This window comes from Centruroides vittatus, unplaced genomic scaffold (genome assembly GCF_030686945.1).
Source record: "Centruroides vittatus isolate TY-2023 unplaced genomic scaffold, ASM3068694v2 contig_858, whole genome shotgun sequence".
Lineage (NCBI taxonomy): Eukaryota > Metazoa > Arthropoda > Arachnida > Scorpiones > Buthidae > Centruroides > Centruroides vittatus.
The window spans coordinates 356,013-379,567 of record NW_027122560.1 but is presented as its reverse complement, the minus strand read 5'-3'; the positions used below and the strand labels follow the sequence as shown (position 1 = coordinate 379,567).

The window sequence follows — 23,555 nt, the reverse complement described above, 5'->3', positions numbered from 1 at the left end:
CAGTATCAACAAGAAAGAAAAATATTATTGATAGATTTAGAACCGAAAACTGGATACAGGGCCGGCCTTCTCGATAAAGGGGCCCGGGTGCAAGAAACTATTTGGGCCCAAATGTTTTTCTAAAATAAAAAAATTTACAAACACGAACATATATTAATGCATGTTTATTTAAAGCGTGATTTTGTTCTTGCTAATACATTAATTACTTCAGAAAAATTACAATTTTTTGCAATTTCTTTTTCGATGCTTAATATAGCAAGTGCATTTAAGCGTTCTGCACACATGCTGGATCGAAGATAATTCTTTATTAATTTTAATTTGCTGAAAGAGCGCTCAGCACTTGCTATAGTAACTGGCAACGTAAAGAAAAGTTTTAATACAGTTAATACATTTAGAAATAACTCATTATAATTATTATTTAGTATGTATTGCAATATATCTTGTGCGTTATTTACATCCCTTTCATTCAAAATCAAATCCCGTAGCAAACCAATTTCCTGGATTAGGTTTTCATCTACATCTTTGTTATAAAAATTTACAAAGTTTTTGGAACATTTTTCTAATTCATGTTTTTCTAAGGTTTTCATATCAGTGATTAATTTGAAATCAGAAATAATATTTGGTATACTTTTAAATCTATCTTCTATTTGTACAATAACCGTATCAATTAGAGTGTTAAAAAAAATAACATCTAAATTCCTCTACCGGGTTTTCTATAACTTCATCTTCTGCTATTTCGGAATATAACCTTTTTCTTTTTCGTATTCGTTTTTCAGGAAAATGTTCTGAAATATTTAAATTACGTGCTAGCACTTTTGCTTCGTCTAAAAATGTGTTAAATTTTGTTCTTAAATTTTGGATTTCAGTTTTAATTTTATTGACTAAATTAAAAGCCGACTCAAGAATAATTGTTTTTGCTTGAAATAGTATATTGATTGCGTTGATTTTAGACAACATTGCAAACCATACTACTAAACATAAAATAAATGGCATTTCTTGTATTGAATCCAATAGACTTTTAGCTTCGGATACCGCTGTATTATCGTTACTTACATAAATAAATTCTTCTAGGGCATTACAAGTTTGTTCAAACTGTGTATACACTGCTTTAACCGAATCTATTTTGGCTTCCCAACGAGTGTCACATAATGGTTTAAGAGTAATGTTTAAATGTTTTTGTAGAATTTCCCATCTCTTTGTAGATGCAGAAAATAAGCAATATAAACGTTGCAATATCCCAAAAAAATTTTTACAATATATACTGCTGGAAGCGGCATCACAAATTAATAAATTAAAAGAGTGTGATAGGCAAGGCACATATATTGCATGAGGGTTTAGAGCAATTATTCTAGATTGTACACCTTTATATTTCCCTTTCATGTTGCTACCGTTGTCGTATCCCTGCCCTCTGCAATTCATAATATCTAAATCAAGCTCACTTAATGTTTTCAATAGAGTTTTTGCTAGTCCTTCTCCAGTCACATCAGTTGCTTCAATAAACCTTATAAATGACTCATTTATAATTAATCTTTTCTCTTCAAAATTTACATACCTAATAATAACTGAAGTTTGTTCCTTATGGGAAATATCAGGAGTACAATCCATTTGGACACTATAGTATGTGGCTGCTTTTATATCGTTTTTAATTTTGTTAAGGACTTCATCTCCTAACGCAGAAATAATTTGTTCTTGTGATCTATGTGCTAAATGATGCACAATTCTATTTTTCGAATTTTTTATTCTGTTTATATGATCCATTAACACAGAGTCGTATTTACTTAAAAATTCGATTAAACTTAAAAAATTTCCATTATTAGGCGTTCCTATTATTTCATGGGTTCCTCGAAGTGGAAGATTATTACATGCTAAAAATAGAATCACATCTACAATTCTTTGAAATAGTAATTTAAGTCGTTCCGTTTCCTTATTTATATTAACTTGATTAGTTTCATCAATAGTCGAACATAAATTTAGTCGTTTTAGTAATTCTTTCCAAGCAATAAACGAATTAAAGTGACAAATAGAACGCTCATGATCTTGAATTACAGTTGACAGCTTTCTCCAGTTACTATAGCCACCTATAAACCGTGTAGATTGTTCATTTCCTCTTCTTTTAGAAAATAGTATACAACAAAAACAAAATACCGAGTCTTGCGTTTTTGAATAAATTAACCAGCTGCGAAGCTGGGTTTCACCATTTGGCATTTTTTTAAAGTAGTACGTAGTGGAAAATGACCTACCTTCATCATTCTTAGCAAAAACTCCTTTGTGTTGTACAGGTCCGGTTTTAACACAAAACATTCGAAACTTATCAGTTATAATACTTGGCCATAAATCTGGATCACTTATGTTCATTTGATCATATTCGTTATTGTCATTTTCGACGTTATTTTCTGATTCGATCATATTTGTATAAACATGCGGTTCTTCAACGAATTTCACAGTTTCAACATTTTCATTGCAAGACTGTGTAGTTTGTGCGGAACTTTCTTCTCCAGTTGAAGCTTGAACTGTAACTTCTGAAGTCGAAACAATTTCATTGCTGGAATTACTTCGTAGCCAAGAAAACAGATCTACTTGTGATTTCTTGAAATTTAGCTTTTCTACTTTTTTCTTTTCTGCTAATTTTCTTTTTTGACACCCAGAGGGATATTTCCTTGGCATGGACATGATTAGATGTAACAATAATTAAACGTTTTGTAGTATGACACGTCTTTCTTTCTCGTGCTGAACTCGAACTCTCACAACTTCTCGGAGGCTCCTTGTAAAGTATTGATCTTTTAGCAGAGTGGGAACAAAAGAAGCGCGACCTTGTCAATTGGACCCACGTGCGGTCGGGTAATACCACTTGTAAGGTCAACACCTTACAGAGGGAAAACAAAGGAAGCGCCGGCTTTGTCAATAGGACCCACCTGTAGGCTGTAGTCAGACCGAAAGTTCCAGAAATAAGACAGACAAAAAAAGATAGAAGAAATTATAAAAGAAACATTAAAACTACGATTATATACCAGGGGCGTGCCGTGACATTTGATGATAGGGAAGCTGTGTTTCTGTAAGAAGCCGACATCCAGGGGCAATCAGTCAATTGCGCGTCAGTGATGGTCTAGGCTCCATTCGTATCGTTTATTCGATAAGCCAGTAAAAACCGTAGACTTCTCTAAATGCATTTTTAATATCACGATTACATTCCGAATCGCTAGCCACGATATAAGGGCTACAATTAAAAGTAAAATAATAAAAACTTACTCGGTGAAATAAAATATGTGGTGGATGTACTGGTACATACAAAATATTCTTCAATTATATGAATATACTTTTAAAGAAAATTATAATTAAATATAGCTTTGCAAAGAAACGTACAGTACATAAAGATATAAAATATTCTTTACTTTTAAAATTTTAAAACAATGTACTTAGTCAAATAGCTCCCTACCAGTGGCTAATGGATGGAATCGAAGACGGTTGCAGAGGACTGCCAAATCCCCAGGGTGCTGATACCGGTCAATGTCAAATACCTCTTTTGTCGCATCACTAGTATATCTCAAAGGACGCGACAGGGCTGTTGTAAATTTTAAACGTTTCTCACCATAGCCGTAAAAATCTAAATATGTTAAACTTAAAAGTCATTTGTTTTCTAACTAATTCGTTTTAGGACCAGGTGTTGTCCACGGAAATTTCCAAAATTTACAACTTTTCGGTCACTCTCGTCGAATTGGAAAAATTTGTCTTTATTACATCTAATACAATATTTCGAAGAAATCAGTCCCCACTATACTCGGCTGTATATTGGTTCGGTTAAGCTTTTGTTTAAGTAATATTCCGGCTCTTTCATCGGGGTTTTGTTTATGTCCCCAATTCCCTAATCGCTTAATTATTTAACTACTTCTTAAGTAGAAATAAGTCGAAACCGGTTACTTTCTACTCGAATATTTGTAGTATCGGGAAAAAAGTGGAAAGACAAATTTTTATGACAAACGAATACATAAATCGTATAATTTTATATGGCCGACGGCCACAGTATTATTTTCATTTCTTAACGCGGGCTATATGGTTTTGAAATTTTTTTTAAAAAGTCGAATTTAGGTGGGGATCCTCGGGAGTTCCCCGAATCAAATAACAAAAACTAAACATTCGCATCATCGAGAATTAGTTTAAAGATTGTCGAAATTCAGAGATCTACAATAATAATGTTTACGATAAAATGTACTTTTCGTCATACTGATAACGATAGGAATATTGTCAAGTTTTCGTGTGCATTCTTGATAATGTTGGGGCCCCCTCAATCGCGGGGCCCCGGTGCGTAGCATCCGCCGCCCCCCCCCCCCGATGGCCGGCCCTGACTGGATACTCCCAAGCGACGTGGTGAAAACACCAACGACGGTAATTCATCAAAATTTTTTCGAATGCTACTCTTACTGCAGAGATAACCGGTGTTAACAAGAACCTAATAGAACTGATTTTCGGTTATATTACAAGCACTGGTATCCGGCTACAAGCAAATTCGAAATCTACACGAAGGAAACAGCGGAGTTATGACGCTTTATCATTGGTATCCCATGCCAGTCACTCTTCACAAAGTTTTAATACACGGATCAAAAATTATATTTTCGTTTCTCATTCCAATGGGACAATTGTCCGAAGAAGTGCAAGAAGCTAGACACAAGGAATTTAAAAAATTTAGTGAGAATTATTCCCGAAAAACTCCTAGAATAAACTATAATAGAGATATTTAGTGTAACATAGACCCACTAATATAGATATTTTAGATAATCTTTTAATTTCTTCTGATCCTCTCATTACAAACCTTAGATCACTTAGTACGAAGAAAAAACTCCGTTAACCGCTAACGTTTTAAAATTACTAAAAGCACCGAGCGTGACCGTAGTACAAAATGACTCCAAGTCAAACTCCGAATGTGATTTCGATACTTCAATTTTTAGTTGATGCAATATGTAAGTAAGAATTTTTATTATAAAAATGAATTTTACTAGTTTACATACTTAAGTCCTGCTAGAATCGTCTCACGACGCACTGTGCGCCGTTTAGAAAAATTCTTATAAAAGTTCTAATTCACTTAAATTTGAGCTTTCGTAATTCTGAGTAATGTTTTGAATAAAATTCATTTGTTCCCATGCAATTTTATTTTTATACTTAAGCCAAATTAGCTCTATGGGAAACCCCCATGAACTTTGACCCGGAAGTTCTGCAAGTACCTACCTCACTGATTACGAGAAAGGCTTAAGTTTAAAATTTGAGCTTTCTAGTCCCAGTAGTACTTTTCTCTACGAGCATCCGTATGAAAAAGAAGAAAATAGCTTTTTGGCGATTTTTGCACTTTTTAATTGCTTATCTCATTACAAAAACCTTGAAAGTTTGCGCAGTACCTAAGTAAACAATTTTCTTTCGAACTAAATATTTCTTCGGGTGTTTGGGAGCGGAGAAATCGATCCCCGAAAATCGGCAACTTTGATTCCTGTATATATAGTCATTTTGTGACTTATTTACTTGACGAGCCCGACATATCCGAGACAGACTACCTATTCATTCAATCATTTATTCATGTTTATTGACTGTAAAATAATTTACAATTCCCTGTACCTGACAGAGGCACAACCAGGGAGAAAACGTACAACTGAAATAGTTTACAATAAGTACTGCACTGTACATGGACGAGTACAGATGCAACAGAGTGGGAAATCACAGAAAAATGAAAGTACAGTATCCGCGCGTCAGCTTGATGCCCGGAGAGAACGTAGGCCTACACAAGAGAACAGGAAGGCAGTGCTTATGCCCGAAGTGGGAGTCTTATCCCAGCCTGAGAGGGGGACGCCTAGGGTTAACCAAAACCTTTTCAGAGATATTGAAGGGAGGGGAAGGACAATTGGCCCGTACCCAAAAGCCCGTTAGGTAAGTCAATTAGCTTCTCCCAGGAGAAGTTTGCAGTTGGTCATTACAGTTTTCTTTGCTATGTTTTTGAAAATACGATAAATTTCCCGGTTTTTCCAAATATCGTGTAGGCCACATGGCCAAGTGATGTTTATCTCGCTCAGGAGAAGACAAAGTTCGTTCCTTTCACTGCTGGTTATTGGACAATCGTAAAAATAGTGGCTTGCGTCATCCTTGACCATACAGATTGGGCAGTTCTCGTTGGTGCACAGACTACCTATGAAAAATTACTGGGTTTGAGCGCCAGATTCAAATTCGGTTCTCAATGTGACTAGGCTGACGTCTTAACAGCCTGGCCCATCCGGCCGTCGATTTTCAGTTTTGCTTCTCATACGTTGCAACACATAATGGCATCTCATACAATAAACGCGCGATGCATTCGTTCATTGCTCGTCTATTTACTGTATCTATTTAAATCATACCTTGTATAATATAAATCAATCATTGTAACTTTGGATTAAAATAAATATGATTTTCCTCTGGAAATTGAAATCATTCCGTCATACAGGTCAGCAAAGCCATTTGACACGAGCTTCACATTTACGAGTCTCATACATTTATTTCAAATTATTCAATTACATCTCGTGTGTTAATAAGAATGTCTTTATTCTGTTTTAAATTTTATTATTTGATCGTGGGTTCGCGTCTCGCCAGTATGCTGGCCACGTGAGTTTTCCGCGACTTTTTAATGTTTATAACATTAAGTAGCGACAAGTTTCCCCTAGAATGTCCTTCGGAAAGCATTCCTTTTCGGTAGATTACTCAAGTGTCGCGTTGCCATATAAAAACAAAACAAAAACAAAAGTAGTTTCTGAATTATTAGATACTGTACTGTATATTGTTTTGATAAACAATAAAGAATAATGAAAACAAAACAGTGACATTTATTTAAGTACACGTTTGGTATTTTCAGCTTTGACATATTTTATTTTGTTTTTACTTTTATCCTGTTGATTATTATTTTTAAAAATATATTTAATAATTTTATTTTTGTAAAAATATATTTAACAAAAACTTATTAGTTTCAGATGATACTTTTATAATTATGAAAACTATAGATAGGCCAGGAAATAAAAGGATCTACTGGAATGCACAGTACTCAATTTACAACCACCAGGATCACTTTCGACACCCATCTGTAAACTTATGCAACTTCCGTACAATGTTAATTAAATTAGTGATAAAACCGTTTTAACAGATAAAGCCATATAAAAATAATTTTAATGCATTTAATTGGAATTAATTCGGTTAAGTGACGCTCATTTAATTTTTGATTTGATTAGATATGGCAAGGGAATAAATTGGATAAACTGCCAAGCGGGATGATCAGTTTTCAATAGGAAGTCCCCCCTGGTGAGGGCGGACTTTCTATTGAAAACTGATCCCTATCTAGATGTTTTACACGTGAAAGTAAACATGAAAAACTCTACGCGGTCGACCTGTTAATCAGACGTTAAACCCGCGATCAATTACCAGTGATTATGATTCACTCGTCCAATGGCGGATGCGGAAATTTTTAGAGGATAATACCTTATAAATTTTTTTAATATCTGAGGTACAGTACCTGGCTCAGGAAAAACCCCAGAAAAGAGTTGAAGCTGCACCTTCTAAATCTGCCGTTGCACTCGACCAATTTTTAATGGAACTAGTCTGCCTTGATGAAAGGTAGTAATTAATTTTGGATTTTTTGTTTTATAATAAAACTCTGAAATTTGTTCTTCATAAAAATGCATTTCAAATCAACACTTAACCACGTATAATAAAATGCTTAAAAATTATTGTATATCTCTTGTACCAAAGATACAACACCTTTACGAGCACCATTTTCTTGTGTTTATTTTACCGTTTTACCACAATGTTGGCGCAGCATGGCCCACGAGGCCCTTGTAACATAAAACATTTTTTTTTTTAAATATACTCTTCCACTTGTAACTAATTGTGAGGTATTGTACGTTGGTATCTTTGAAATACTGTACGTATCTAAGGCCCGAAAAGCCTAGGTTTACCTTTAAAATTTCCATTGTTGCTCATGTCTGTGGAAATACGAAACCCTAATTTTAGCATTAATTTGTTTACACACGTAACTAGTAATTTTGGAGTAGATTTTACAGTTACTAACATGCATTTTTGAATTTGAATTTAAAGTATTATAGTTAATGTAAACGATGGTATTAACAAATATTTATTAATTTTTTTCTAAAATAAAAGGGTACATTTACAAAGAAAACGAAGAAGAAATATAATCAGTTAAAAATTAAATCTTTGTAATGGGTGAGGAGATAAGCTAACGTCACGTGGCAATTGGTGGTGGTTCTGACTACGGTATGTCTGTCCGCTCTTTCAAAATTGGACTTAACCAATTCGCAATATTTTCCATCACTAAGAACCCAACATTTTAATCGCAGACATTTTACACGGATGGAATCTATAGCTTTGGAACTTCGGTCACTGAATCGAAGGGTTGTAGGATCCCAAGTCATCTCGAGTCTCTCTATCTTGCTACAATTATTAGCAATGGAATCAACTAAAGAATCCACGTGAATCTTTGTTTGGCATTTTTGACAGCAACCTTCTGGCATGCCCATAACAAGAATTCTGAAAATAATATTTTATAATTATTTTTAAAAATCTCGATTTTTATCTTTCTAACTTCGAATATATCAATATACAGTCAAACCTGTTTTTATGCGCTCTTTTTATGTGCGATTTTTTTAATGCGAATTTTTAATTTGTGCGGTATAGTTGGCGACTAGTCTCGTGCGATTCGTCATGTCTTACGTTGACTTATTATAGCTAAATAAACTTATTATAGCATAAATGCACTTATTATAGTAATATTATTGCACGAATATGCGAAAAATGAAATAATTTACTTTTTAAGTCAACAAAACACCACCTGGACAAAAATATGTAAAACAGAAGATAGACCAGACGATGCAGTCAAGTGCTGACATCTGTTGTCAATAAATTCTATTTCGTACGGTTTTGAGTTATTTTCTATGTGAGACTTTTTTTATGCGGTCCCTGCTGACCGCATAAAAAAAATATTTTTTAATTGTGTTGCGAAAACTATTATTTACAGCCATTCGTGAAGTTTCGTGAGATTTTTTTTATGCGTTTTTTTTAATGCGGTCCCTATCCCCCGCATAAAAACAGGTTTGACTGTATATATATTTATCTGTGTTTTGGAAGAATAAGGGGCAATACTAAAGACAAATGTCCATGACATTGGCTCTTATTCTTCTAAGCCATAGATGTGTGAATAATTTAAATATTAGAGTAATAAAACACTCACTTAGTATGAGGCATTAAGGGCAAAATGACATTCCAAAAGGCTTCAGTTAGATGCGGCAACCCAGAAAGACAAAGACCCCTCAACATTGGTCCCTGAATTTTAATGAGTTTCAAAAGTGCTTCCTCGGATATATTTTCATTTTTATCCAAATCGAGGGAAACTAAACTCTTAAAATTTCCTTTTTCCATGTATTCTTTCAACACCTGGAAGTATTCAAATGGTTTTCCGTTAAACTTTTTATTCTAATTTCACAAAGAAAAATGTAAAAGTAAAATTCATGCAATTATATTCAAATGAAAACATAACAGTTTAAGTTGCATGTAAAGAAATAATTCCGTCTATAATAATTTTTGAAAACCTACAACAAACCGATTTTAAATAAATAAATAAATGAATATATTATATATTTAATATATGTATATATATCATTTAAAATACCCGACAATTACATTTGCACTTGATTTATTGTGAATATGGGAGCTCAATATAAAAATCAACATCACCATGATTTATAGGTACCAATATGTAAGTAGAAAGAAGGAATCGAACTCTAAAAACACTCTAAAGTCAAGTATAATAAACTACATGAATATAAATAAACTAAGACAATTTAAGAAGATAAATTTTGTGCAAGATTAGCTCTCCATTGCTATTTATCAAGGGCTAATTTTCACATACCATGATGTAATTTATTGCCAAATTTCTGAATATTGCAACCAGAATAGATATAGTAAGTTAGAAAAAGTGTTGGTAGCAGAAGTTTCAAGCTAAGTAAATGAGCAGTCGCCAAATTGAATTCTTCCTAAATGGAGATTGAAACACGCATTCTTAGTGCTTTAGGAACAAAAAAGTTAAATTATGCCTGTATTATGTTTTTATTATAATACAAAATATGTTTTAAATTTTATTTAATAAAATTTACTAACTTGTGATTTGTGGGCGAACAATACACGATTTCACTGCCCAAAGTGGTCCGTTGGCCAATCTTGACGTCGCGAAACGCGTTGCGCGACCAGAAAGTTAGCTTATATCGATTGTCCGAAAGTTTGTAAAATACAACTTGCTGCCATCAATAACCAATCAGCGAACGTCTCGGATGGCACTAGCACCAATTTACGGGTAGGAAGTAGCGATATAAGTCTTCAAGTGACTGGTTTCTGGGGTAAAATGTCTTAAATATCATTCAAATGTTTTCGTGTTTATCAGTATTCCCTTTTTCGTTTTATGTTCCTGTTAAATTTTCACGGAAGCCATGGAAATTTCGAGTTTCTCTAAGTCTTTCGTAGAACAAGACTAAAGACAAAGGAATGAAGAAAGGAAAGTAAAGGGATTTTAAGCAGTTAAAATGTGCAATTTCATCTATTTTTAAATTGCCATCATTTGCAAAACGTAAAAACTTTGAACTCTGAACTTTTTCAATTCCTTAATACATCTCTAAAGAAATTCTCTACGGACATACTTAATTAATTTTAAATTAATTCTGCATACCTAAATGAAAGTTTGTCTTTTATACGTTTTGACACGGTTTGAGTAAATTCAATAAAACTTTTCAGGTATTATCCATCCTCTCCTCCAGGAGGAGGTCAACGACTAATTTTGATCGATTAACTTCAACCCTCCACTCACAACAGGGCTTTCCTTTCTGTCTTTCAGTGGAAAGATGGCATTCAAATAAGAAAGTTACTAGCGAGCTCAAAATACTTTTAGGGGTTCCAAGGATGCCGAATTGAAACATTTGATTCATTTTCCGTGATATTTAATTAAATGGCCGATTATCATTTCATATTCGGCTGTTACACTAGATTATGTAACAGAAAAAACTTGGATGTCTTGAATTATCTTCTCGTGTAGGCAGAAGTCGACGACTATTTTTTGTTGAAAAATATTAATTCTTGTATGAAAATTCAATACCTGACCAATGAAATCGCGCTATTCCGTATCATCGATTTCTTAGAAAGTATGAAACATATTCTGGAGGGTTCACGGTGCCCAGCATTTGTTTTTATTTTTGTTATATAAATTTAACCCTTAGGACCTCTAGATGTGTTAATTCGGTGTTATGTATACTGTAAAATAACAGGTGATCGTAATTAACATACCTCATTTTAACGCTATCGAAAGAGATATTTAGCAGTCTAAATACATCGAAATCGGGTATGGTGATATTTCAGGACACGCGGAAGACATTTTCGTAAAAACAAAAATTAGCTCGAAACTCATTAGTATTGTAATCAGCCCAGAAGTAAACCTAACGAAGCGATGTTACATAAACAAAAAACGAGAGGTCGATCAATTATCAGGCTTGGACTTCGAAAACAACACAAACGGAATGGAGTGCTAGGAAGGTATGGAGTTTTCGTCCTTTAATTAAACAAAATAAAATGTCCTAAAAAATAAATAATAATGCTAACTACATAAAACTCTCGAAAATAAAAGGTAATGATTTCTTACACTGTAGCACTTTTGGTGCCACAATGTAAGAATGATTTCTTACTATGGCACTTTTGGTGCTGTAACTAACGAAAAACTTCAACACCTGTACTTTTGCAAAGGCAACTGTCTTTACAAAAGTACAGGTGTTGAAGGCCTTGTTCTGTGTATAAAATTGACTACAACTGTTGAAAGTCATTTCTATCAGCTACGATGACTATCACTATGCTGGAACTTCGCATTTCTGTGAAGCTGCTTTATAAAATAAACGGAAATTCTGGATTCATAGCCACGTTATTGATCATTCTTCTTCGAAGGTGACATCGAAATCAACTTCGATAGCACCTTGAAGCTTCTTCGAGGCTTCAAGCTGGTGTCAATGAGTTTGTGACATGCTCTGTGACCTGAGCCACACAGAAAATGCTCAGAGATACCGACACTATTGTAGTATTTTAACCTTGAATCAACCGCTTTCATGCAAGATTGAACGCCTCCACATATTGGGCGCTGCACAGTTTCAACATTTCACGGATAAGAGTGTTTAGTTGTGCGTTTCGTACCTCATTCTCGGGTCTTAATCCGTGTGATTATTGGTTGTACGGTCACTTAATAAGTATGGTTTATCGAGGACATGTTGCGAATTTAGCAGGCATAAAAGATTTATCACACTATATGTGAAAACCATCACAAGATCAGTTACACCTGGCTGTTGAACACTCACTGTTCACCGCCTTCAGATTTTACAACTTCAGAATTGAACATATTGAACAGCATTTCTTGCATCCCTAGCATCGCATTATAAAATGAGTATCTTGTATAAATAAAATGGTTGCTACTTACAGGCCAAAAGTGCCATAGTGATTACTTCTGGTCTAATTTTTTACGGAAATATCTCTCTCATATCCTGAAATGTCGCCATACTTGATTTGGCTGCATTTAGACTGCTAAATATTCAATGTCTGTAGACAGCGTTGAATACTTTAATTATTTAAAATATCAAAATCCAAATGATTAAATATACAGGAAGCTTTAGAAATATTAAATATAAAATTAATATTGGGCCTGTAATATTCTCAGAGATATGCTTTTATGATCAATTCTGATTTATACGTTAGTTTCAACATATATTTAAACTTGCCAGAACAAAAATAGATTTAACGCTACCTCTTCCTAAATATAGAATGTTTGGTACCATCGAGGTCGCGGAAATAGTATCTCTCTATTTAACTAAATAAGTTCGAAAAATAGCGAGTGCTGCCAAGTATCTTTCACTCTATAGTCACTTGAGAGTACATTTAAATGGTATATTTACATCGAATGTATCTCACCTGATCGGTGAATGCATCTTGTTGTCCAGCGCTCAGGTATCTCAATGCAGGTATTCTCACTAATAAATCTATAAGGCACTCTGTTGACAGATCGGTAGCAGTTATATCTAACTCTTGCAAGTTTGTTTTCTCCCATTCTACTGCCATTACATTCTCGCTTTTCAAACCTGAAATAATTACATAAGTTTAATTAATCATATTTTATTTTCTGTATTTATACGAGTTTTGGATAGATTTAACAATACTTTATTTGACGGGAGTGACTTACAAGTTTGTTGCATAAGAAGACACTTTAATTTTTTACATCTTGACATGAGCACTTTAAGGGTGCTTCCTTCTACTTTGCTACAATAGTTAATGGCCAAGCATTCCAGCTGGATACAATTACTGCTAAAAGCTTCGACGTGGCTGTCATCAACGAAAATGATGCCAAATAGATTGACTACTCGTAGATTAGGAACTGCACTCTTCAACTTGTGAATGTTAATTACTTCGTAGATTTCTTCTTCTTCTTCTGCTACTTTTTCGTAAGTTCCTGAAAAATAAAGATGATTTTGTAGGTTATTAAGATAATACTGCCACCTTACAGAAAAATCACAAATATAATCTTTTTTTTAATATTTCAACTCTAGTTTTCCTTGTATTTCAAAGCCACTTTTTCTAAGCGAGTGAAAAGATCACTTACACTTTTTTTGTCATTATATTAAAAATTGTATTATAAATAGTTATTTTGAAATAATAAAATATGATAACAAGTAAAGGATGTTATTTATAATACACAAGAAATGCATTATAATAAATAATTAAAAGCCTCGAAAACACTTGTAATAAACATTTTTGAGGCCCCCTGTAGATATCAGGTGCAGGCCAAATGATGCTGCAATCAGGACCTAATTTAGACTTGTACTAGGTCCTTCTTTCTGTGTTAAATAAATTAAAAAATCTCAGGTTCTAAGCTGTAACCTGGTAGTAGGAGATCCTACATTCAACTCTGACGTTAGCCACTTGTGAAAAGCCCGCATTCGTGTTCTTATACTGTACTTTATCAAGAGGATTCAGGTTGAAAGTAAAACCTAAATATTAATTTTTTAAAAGAAATTTGATAGCATTTGCACAACATAAGTATATTAGTAATTCACGTTTTCTGTAATTTTTGTCATATAAATAATAATTTAATAATAAAATCATCTTAAAACGAAGCAAGATCGATAAGCTTCTTTTAAAAATAATATTGGAAAATAGATTAACAATCCAATATTATATACAATTTTAAATAGAAACTTGTCGCGTTTTCTGCAAAAGAATTTAATTTTTATGCATTAATATTTAAAGATGAAAGGCTTATTATGTTAGACCTTGGCTTCATTTCAAAATATGCCGACTATTTGCAACGAATTTGACGATAATTTATTTTAAAGATTAAATATAGAAAAAAAAAATTGTACCTGTTTCATTTATATAGCTATCACAAAATGATACGATAAATTTTAAGATAAAATCAATAAAATATTTCTTCAGTTTGTTTAAAAATACGTTATTTTTAATCATTTAAATTAGCCAAAATAGAGGACATTTGGTTAAAATTCTATAAAATGATCAAAAACTTCTCGAATGAATAAAACACAGCATTGATATCCAACAACATAGTTACTGTACTTAACATTTATCACAAGCAATTTCCTTATAGTAGTTGAGTGGATACAACTACAGTAGAGAGTCGTTAATCCGAACCCCGGTAATCCGAATCGCCTGTTATCCGAACGATTTTCAGTCGGACTGTGTCGTGCTGAATCAAACGTTTTTGATACTAGATTTACTTCTAAAGTATAATTTTTATGTTTTTATATTCTTCAATATATTTATTTTGTTTGTACAAAATAAAGAAATAATTTTTAACGATACAATAGCCTCGATTATTATTATAAAAATTTTCGTTAGGCTTAAAATCGACGAAAATTCAACACGAAGCGACACGCAACGGAAAAAAATTTGAACATCGGACAGGTTAATATATTTTTTCGTACATAATCGGTTATCCGAACAAATCACTAATCTGAACAACCCCAGTCCCCAATTGATTCGGATCAACGACTCTCTACTGTACTGTTCACTCGTAGCTGGTCACTTACATCTGATGAAAGAGCTGGCCACGTGGAGTTTTCTGAGTTGTCTTCACGTGTCTAACACCTAAATAGATGTCATTTTCTCTTAGAAAGTCTTTCCGGTAGTCGTCCCCCTTGGTAACCCAAGTGTTACGTTGTCAACCAACCTTCCATTTGTAACACTAATAACATATCTTTTTCTTATCTAATACCTTCCAATTCTCATTTGTTATAGAGGCTATTGTTAATTTATCTTGACATTTTTTCCCGAATATCCGTAATAAATTAAAACTTTTTTCTTCTCAATAGCATTTTCTAGTTTGTGAATAAATGGAATAACAACAACGATAATAATATCCGCTACAGATTGACGTGGCAAGACGATCGTAATGGGACCACAGTAAAACGTATTTTTAGCCAATTCTTGTTGAATAATCAACGACACATCTGGCCTCGCGTTATGTGATATAAGAAAAAGTTTGATTCTTCCATGTTCTCATCTCAAATATTCTTGCTTATTTTTCGGTTGCAAAACAATTCCCTTACGTTCCAATAACAAGTGATAGACTTACAAAATTATTTTTTCTGAAATATCCAGAGAATATTTCAGAAAAACATTTTTATGTTTGGCAGCACTCCTGTTTAACAAAGACTTAGCAATATACATTTCAATATACATTTTATTCCAACGATTATCTTAAAATTCGATTTTTCTACTGATAGCATTATTGTAAGCCAAATGAGGAATGTCCTCTTAATCCAGAGATGATGCATTTCCCTCCTCACCCTAGACGAGGAGGCGAAGGCAACATCTTGCTGCTTTGGGAACCTGGGTTCGAGTTCGAAATCTGGAGTTATCGTGGGCAGTCTGTCTCAGACACGTAGGTAATTGTAACCTTTTTGGTTATGCATGCAATCTTCAGCAGATGGAGTTAAAAATGTAATGATTTTTCTATGGGAAAGTCCATTTCCAAAAATTCTCGAAAACGCAAATAGATAAAATTAAACAGTTTTTTTGCATTAGAATCCTATTTAATTCTTCTATTAACTTACAGTTCAGAATTTTGAAAAACGAATTCGTCAATTTTCTATGAATTTTCAAAATCGAAGAAAATTCGTAGAAAATTAAAGAATTCGTTTTTCAAAATTCTGAACTGTAAGTTAATAGAAGAATTAAATAGGATTCTAATGCAAAAAAACTGTTTAATTTTATCTATTTGCGTTTTCGAGAATTTTTGGAAAAGAATATTTTCATAGAAAAAGCATTATTTTTTAATGCCCATCTGCAAGAGGTCGCGTGCGTAACCAAAGAAATTAGAATCAGCTTTAACTAAAATTAGTTGTCCTTACCAATTAAATGTAATACTTCCAGACCGTTGATAAAGTTATAAATTTTTCTCATAAATCCCTCCATAAAAATAACCTCGGACAGGCAAATACACATCGATCGTAATTTGGTAGGAAACGTTTGTAAATCGCTAAAATCGTGAAGCTGCATGGCAGTGGAGAAATCCAACAACATCTGGGTCAAATTTGGACATTTGTTGGCCAATTCATGTAGGACTGTGTGCGTTATCAATTCAATGGGCAGCTCGATGTATCGTAGATTGGGACCTGTTACAAATATATTTAATAATAAATATACGTATATAACTTATAAGAAATTTAAATATAATAATATGAACATTTGCTATTTTAAAAGTAAATTTTTATATATGTATTTTTTAAATTATACTGTATTCTTCAGAATAGGATCATACATTTTCAAGAACTTTAACAAAAATAGAATTTGATTTTATCGCTAAATAACTCGGTAATTAGTGAATAATCCTTTGTTATAAATGTATATATTTTTTAATTATGCATATTATTATTAATGATTATTTTTTAAACAATAAGGATAAATAGTGAAAGTTTTAGCTTTTCATTTTCGTGTTGAGTCTATGTACGGATTAAGTAAAGGAAGTAGTTTAACTGGCATTTGTTGTTGTAGAAAGTACTAAAAATAACAGAATACAAGAATTCCTGCCCTTGCTTTAGTGAAAGGAAATCTGTTCCAGTTTAAGTCTAATCCTGTAAATTCGCTTAATGTATTCAAAATTTAACAATTCCTTGCAATTGGGAGTGTCAGGAGTAATCACTCTTCTCTAATGTATATAAAAAGTTTTTTAAAAAGTTAATTTATTGTTAGGGATAGTCCAAAAGTTAATTAAAAACACAACTGAGAACAATGTAGTTTTATCTACTGATGAGCCTTAAATAAGTTACGTCAGAGTAAGTGCGTTAAATACGTTCTAAGGATAGAAAAACCTGGAAATAAGTCCTTATTATATTATCACCATCTGATCAAGTTATATAATATATCTATTATTTGTAAATATAATTTAAAACATTCCAGCCGTCAAACTGAACTAATTTAAGTATTGTAGCAGCCAAATTACCTAAAATAAAAGGTTGTAACTACTAAAAGTTATTTTAATGTCATTTTTAAACATAGGTGTGAGCATATAAAGCAAGCCATTATTGATTTTTCTTTAATTTTTATTATTTATTTATTTTTAAAATTTATAAAATTTATTAGATATTTTTTTACAAATCTGATACGTTATTTTAATTAGATTCAGTCGAATTAACTTTCTAAATTTGCAACAAACAACAAACAGGAGAAGGAGGAGGGGGTGATGAGAAAGAAGAAAAATTTATATAACTTATATTATATTTATATTCACTTATTTAATTACTAATTTTTCTATTTTTAACTTTGAAAATTCTATTTTGATATTAATTCCAGTCTAAATTCATCCAGTCTAAATTCGTACCGAATTTAGTCTGGATGGGCATGAACATTCTCATGCAAAAAAGTGTCTGCAGGGAGTAAAGATTTATTTTAAAAAATCATTAGTTAATTTTATTAACGACTTAAACCTTCTCCCAAAATCCATTTGATTACATTATTGAATTTTTTTATTGTGCGAATGCTTTATTTAGCCCTACTTACCAAATCTGACAGAGATTAAAGCCAGTAATGACTCGATGTTGGAGACGTGAAGACCAGAAATTTCCGGTCTTAACGACACTTGAGTCCAAAGACGAGAGTCGCTGGAGATAACTCTCCATTTTTTATTAACTCGAGCGATACGACTGATTTCTCGATGGGGCAAATAAGGAAAAGATTTTCAGGAGTACTTTATCTGGCAGTTTTTCGATTGTCTGAAAAGAAAATATGAGTTTTGTTAATATTATATACGTCGAAAGTGTATACATAAATGCGTAATCTTAATTTATGATGAGGAATAAGAGCTCGCTTTGCGGCAATTTTCCAGGATTTTTGTAAAAGGCGACGTTTACTGTATTTCTCTCTAAATTAAATTTTAGACTAGATAACTAGAGAAATTTTTTTCAAATTTGCATACGTAAAACAATGGAACAATCCTTAAAAAGAGATCGAAGATGATATGATGAGTAGTGATTTTTGAATGAAAAAAGATTGGATCGGTTTGACTGGATAAGGCGATCTTCCAAGGTGGGAGTGCCTCCTGGGAGGACTTTTTATCGGAAATTTGCCCCTATTTAGGTGTTAGAAACGAAGAAAACTCGGAAAACTCCACACGGCCAGTCCATCAGTGGTTTTATCCACTGGTCTGAATCAAAAAAGAAAAAATAAGAACGTTTTTCTATGATATAATTTTAGAGATTTATAATTTACATTCTTTATTTTAAAGTAGCAATGCGCGAAATAACAAAAAGGTGAAATTATTTATTGTCATAAATAGTTTTTAAAAGTTCTTTCTGCCTTCTAGCACTAAGAGGCCATTTTTACTGATCCACAGTAGGTTCGGCCAGGTTCACAATGGAGTTAGCTGGGGTAAAGGATGAGCTAATTAGAAAAGTATTAAACAACGTCAGATTAGTATAAGCCACTTTTTCGTTTAGAAATTTGAAGCATACTTGAACAAACAAATTAAAAATAAATAAATCAATTAAGTAAACAGTGTTTCATAATAAAGATTTATGTATAATTTGTAAAAATAATCTTGCCTCTTACAGCACTTACAGCTCGCAGAGAGGAAAGAATTAAAAACTGAAAAATTAGTAAAGACAACGAGCAATTATTTATTGTGACATCGTCACAATTCCGGGCTACAATTTTTAATCGCATTTTTAAAAATTTATTTAATTTAAAATATATTCTCTCCATCTCAAATTAGTAGTATCTTTCTTTTGTACATCATACTTTTCCTGTTAGCATTAGAGTCATGCCAGTCATATATCTAACTCCTTTTCAGGAAAAATTTTGGAATTGAAATATCGTGACTTCCTGTACAAACTAGAAGTTCTTGTATAGTTAAGCGGCGTCTTCTATCCCCAATATTTCCATATCTGGTCTCGACTTTCATGTATCTAACTCCTTTCTCGAGATTAAGGAAGGACAGACTGACGACAGTGGGAATTAATGTCTATAATTTTTTAAATGATTAAGTAAATATGGCCCTCTCCCCATGGCTTCAGTTCGAATTGTTTAAGCAAATAAAATATATTTTTAATTGTCTGGAAGTAGTTTGGGGATCCCTGCTATAAAACATTTTTGAAAAATTGGTTTTATAGTTATTATTTAATAAAGCTACCACCAACCAAAGCCGAAATTATCGGGCTGGAAACGACTATATTAATTATAAATTACAAGATAATTTGCTATTAGAGTGCTATTATTTGCTAATTTCGGCTTTGGTTGGTGGTAGCTCTATATATTACAGGTTGGCTGATGATGTTTATTTATATTATTTAATAAACAACGAGAAAAATAGAGCTAATAAGAAATCAATTTATATATACATTTTTTCACACAAGCTTTATAAATAATGGAAAGTAAAGGGGTGGATCAATAAATAACCAACTAAAAGCAACGGCTTGGTTGGTTACTCCGGCTGTTTATTTATTAATCCGCAATTATAAAGGAACTAGATCACCCTATCAATTATTTGGATAAATTAATAAGAAAAACGTTTTTTCCTCTAAATTTTAACAATTTAATAATCATTACAAGAAATTTTTAATTTAGGATATTTAAAACTCAAAGCAAAGCAGAGTAAAAATATAAAATATAAATTAATGAAGTTTATTTAAAGAAGTTAAGTCGATTGTGTATATAGTTTAATTTAAGATCAATTGAAGGAACAACAATACTGTTTTATTTATATTAAATATAAACAAAAAAAGAATTAGGTCAAGTGGCAAGTAATATGACCATAGAATGTTTACAAACACAACTTTAAATCACGTGATTTTTTCCGCGGAAATTTAATTATAGGTTCAAGCGTGCCGTGAGATTAAAAAAAAAAAGGTTGAAAACACTGCATTAGAAGGAGAAAAATCTAATAATAAATATCCTCCATTTTGTTCTGTTACCGAAAAAGATGATTAGTGAAGTACATTATAAGAGCCTTTACAAAACATTCATTAATATCATTTCAGTATAGTCCTATAACCTTATCTAGGGTGTCCCAAACATCAACTGTGCTTTTTGTAATCAATTCAAGCAAATTATTCAAGCTTTAATATGTGTACTGAATAGGATTTTGTGGAGGGGGGTCGAAAACCCCAGGAATTTTTCGGGGAATGGCCCGTCCCGTCCCGTTTCGGGCCCCGTCTCTTGTTACGGGCATTACGATCGTGGCCAAACCCACGATGGCTTGATTAAAGAAGGACCCTCTTAGTGCCCTCAGGGTAGAGAGAGTGAATAAAAACAAAAATATACTGTACAAATAAAATAATTTGTAATAAATTCTTAAACATAAAGATTCCTAAAGAAAAATAAGTCTATATATAATATTTTTTATATGTTTATATTAGATTTATCTTTAAAAATAATTTTATGCACGCCTTTAACGTATCTGAATACGTCACTGGTGGATTTAAAAATGAATGTTTTCAATTAATATTTCTTAATTCTATTATTATTGATAGTAATACAAAGTGAGTCATTGAGTATAAACAGAAACACGTTCCGTTATAGTTATAAACAATTTCAGGAATATTTTCAGGAATTTTCCAACGAAAGTGAAAACTTGTAAGAGATAAACGAGATAAGGATTTTCAAACACTTTAACAAAGACTTCGAGATAAACAGTGAGGATTCGGATTGTAAGTAAAAATAATTTCTGACTTTAGAAACATTCTTCTTAGTAAAAGTTACTTTTAGTTTCTTAATTAAAATATTTAAAAATATGCTACCTCAAAGTAACTTCTACTTAATTAAACTACTTTTGTAGTCGTGTTTATTACCTTTATAAGTGAAACTTACTCATTTATACTGTTACAACTGGTTATACGAAGTGATTTGTCGTTAAAAAAAATACTCCCAATTTCGGTAATTACAACGAAATAATTTTACTGGAGATACAGCTTACCGCTCTTGGGATTCCATTTTTACTATGTATGCTACCGGTTCCACCCGTATCTTTAAGGTTGGCAATGACAGCTGTGGAAACATCTTGGGTTATGGCCCACATTGAGATTCTTCTGTCCATTGTTCGTCTTTCACTCAAATATATAATCAGAAAAGAAAAAAATTCGGGAAAAAAGCCAAGGTTTGGTTAATTACAAAAGTAATAGGACAAGTCGAGGTGGAAGAAAAGTGGGAGGAGTAAAAGCCAAAAAGTTATTTTTAGGTAAAAACGTAACATTCGCTCCACTCCAACCTAATCTGAAACGTTAAGTCATACTACAATAGAACCTAATTCGAATTAACTAATAAACTGTAATGTTAAAAAATTGAGAAAAGAGAGAATTTTATAGAAAATTTCATTTAATTTTCTTTAAATACTACATATAGAAGTTACTGGGTTTTAAATTAACCTCTCAAATTAGTGAATTCCTTTCTAACACATCTCATGAAACTTATCTTCAGATATAAATTGATTTTAAATTAAATTAAAGTTTTTAAGAGTTATAAGGATTAAAGGTTTCATGTTATATTTTAAAAGTAATTATTAAAAGAATGGTCTTTGTTTATTAAGAAATTGGAGTAGGAAATCCTCATCAAATGGAAATTCCAACGAAAATATTTTTTAAAAAGTATATCTGAAGTTTTAATTCATAAATTCATAATTCATAATGATTTTTATATATTATAGGCCTAATTAAATATAAATAATAATTTGTCATTCTAATTTGCCCATAAATGAAAACTGGCGTAAGAGAGTGGCCTTCAGGACCAGCATTGCGGGAAGACCTTTGGTATTTCTAAGCCCAAATGACATTTATGTGGGCCGTATTCTTTAATTATACTTTTAGGTATATTTGTATTAAAAATATAGAAATATTTGAAATTGCAAAACGTAAATACGAATATTGGGTAAGACAGTGTTACTAACTGTAATTATTTACTAAATATTATTTTATTAGCTTATATTGCAGCATTAAAAATATTTTCCAAATTGTTTTGTACATCACCGTCTGCATTTCCTTCCGTACTTCTTGTTTTGAATTTAATGTCGGTTGTTAAACGGCTCCTTTTTAGTAATTACGTTTTACTCTTCCCTTTCAAAGTATCATTAGCGCTTCTCCGTATTCGTTTCTTGATGATAACACGGCGGAGAGAGAAGGGCCGCCGAGAGGAGGGAGCTAGGGATTTTTCTTCGAGTCAGTAAAAAACGTCCACAAGTCCACCCTTACGTGTGCTTCATTCGTTGTGGCTGATAGCAGGGCAGTCGAGAGCTTATATGGACCTCAATAGTAGGATTACAACTCTAATTTAATTCCATATCCCCTTTTTTCTCAGCCATATTTGCGAACGTCTTATATAAACATGTTAAAACTGAAGTGTTTATTTACACTACGAGTTAACTTACCAAACAGACGTTATAGACTTGAGCAAAGGCTATGCACACGGGTAGTTTTGAGGATTTTTAATTCCTCCCATTTGAAAATAATTTTAAAAAATTAAATAAAATCTTGTGCACGGTCCTGATCTTGACGCTATGAACAGTGTTATAAGCAATGGACCCCGGAGACCTTAGTCCCAGGAGACCACTAGACCTTCTGACACGTTGATCTCCGATTATCACGTTTATTTTTTCTCTTTATGCACTTGAAATTACGTATATTAATTTTCTAGACTTTATAATTAAAATTTTATTATACAGTCTATGACTACGGCCTATATATAGGCTTGTGTGTCAGGGATATAGAGTTGATCCCTTCACTCTCGAACTAGAGTTGAATCTTCTCGAATGCTCCATTTAAACAGAGTTTTACATACAACTGTTTCCATTCCGGGCCTTTAAACTTAGGCAATTGAGCCCCTAGAGTCCTTTAAATTCTCTATTGATGTGGTGGGCGTTTTAATGAAATTACTTAATTCAATATTTAATTAGAATATTAAACTAATTTATTTTAATATACGAAAAAATATTAAAATTTTTTCTCGATATGATATTGTCTTAAATTCACTTT

The 23,555-nt window shown here is 32.4% G+C and overlaps 2 protein-coding genes and 1 long non-coding RNA gene across 3 annotated transcripts; all 3 read right to left on the bottom strand.

Moving 5' to 3' along the window:
* Window positions 1-675: 675 nt before the first annotated feature.
* Window positions 676-2,670, bottom strand: LOC136982640 (zinc finger MYM-type protein 1-like). The gene has a single exon (XM_067279193.1). It carries the CDS (start codon window positions 2,668-2,670, stop codon window positions 676-678), a length of 1,995 nt encoding a protein of 664 aa, XP_067135294.1.
* A 320-nt stretch (window positions 2,671-2,990) lies between these two features.
* Window positions 2,991-4,333, bottom strand: LOC136982651 (uncharacterized). Its single transcript, XR_010881914.1, has 2 exons — window positions 3,390-4,333; window positions 2,991-3,313 (listed from the first exon to the last, which is right to left on the bottom strand). It is a non-coding gene; the product is annotated as an uncharacterized lncRNA (long non-coding RNA).
* A 3,774-nt stretch (window positions 4,334-8,107) lies between these two features.
* On the bottom strand, window positions 8,108-21,737 carry LOC136982646 (F-box/LRR-repeat protein 12-like). The gene is given in 8 exon segments (XM_067279207.1): window positions 8,108-8,541; window positions 9,242-9,444; window positions 13,000-13,166; window positions 13,268-13,534; window positions 16,452-16,715; window positions 18,100-18,265; window positions 18,267-18,311; window positions 21,509-21,737. Coding segments are annotated over 8 exon segments (1,584 nt in total). The 5' UTR covers window positions 21,629-21,737; the 3' UTR covers window positions 8,108-8,189.
* Between the last annotated feature and the right edge of the window lie 1,818 nt (window positions 21,738-23,555).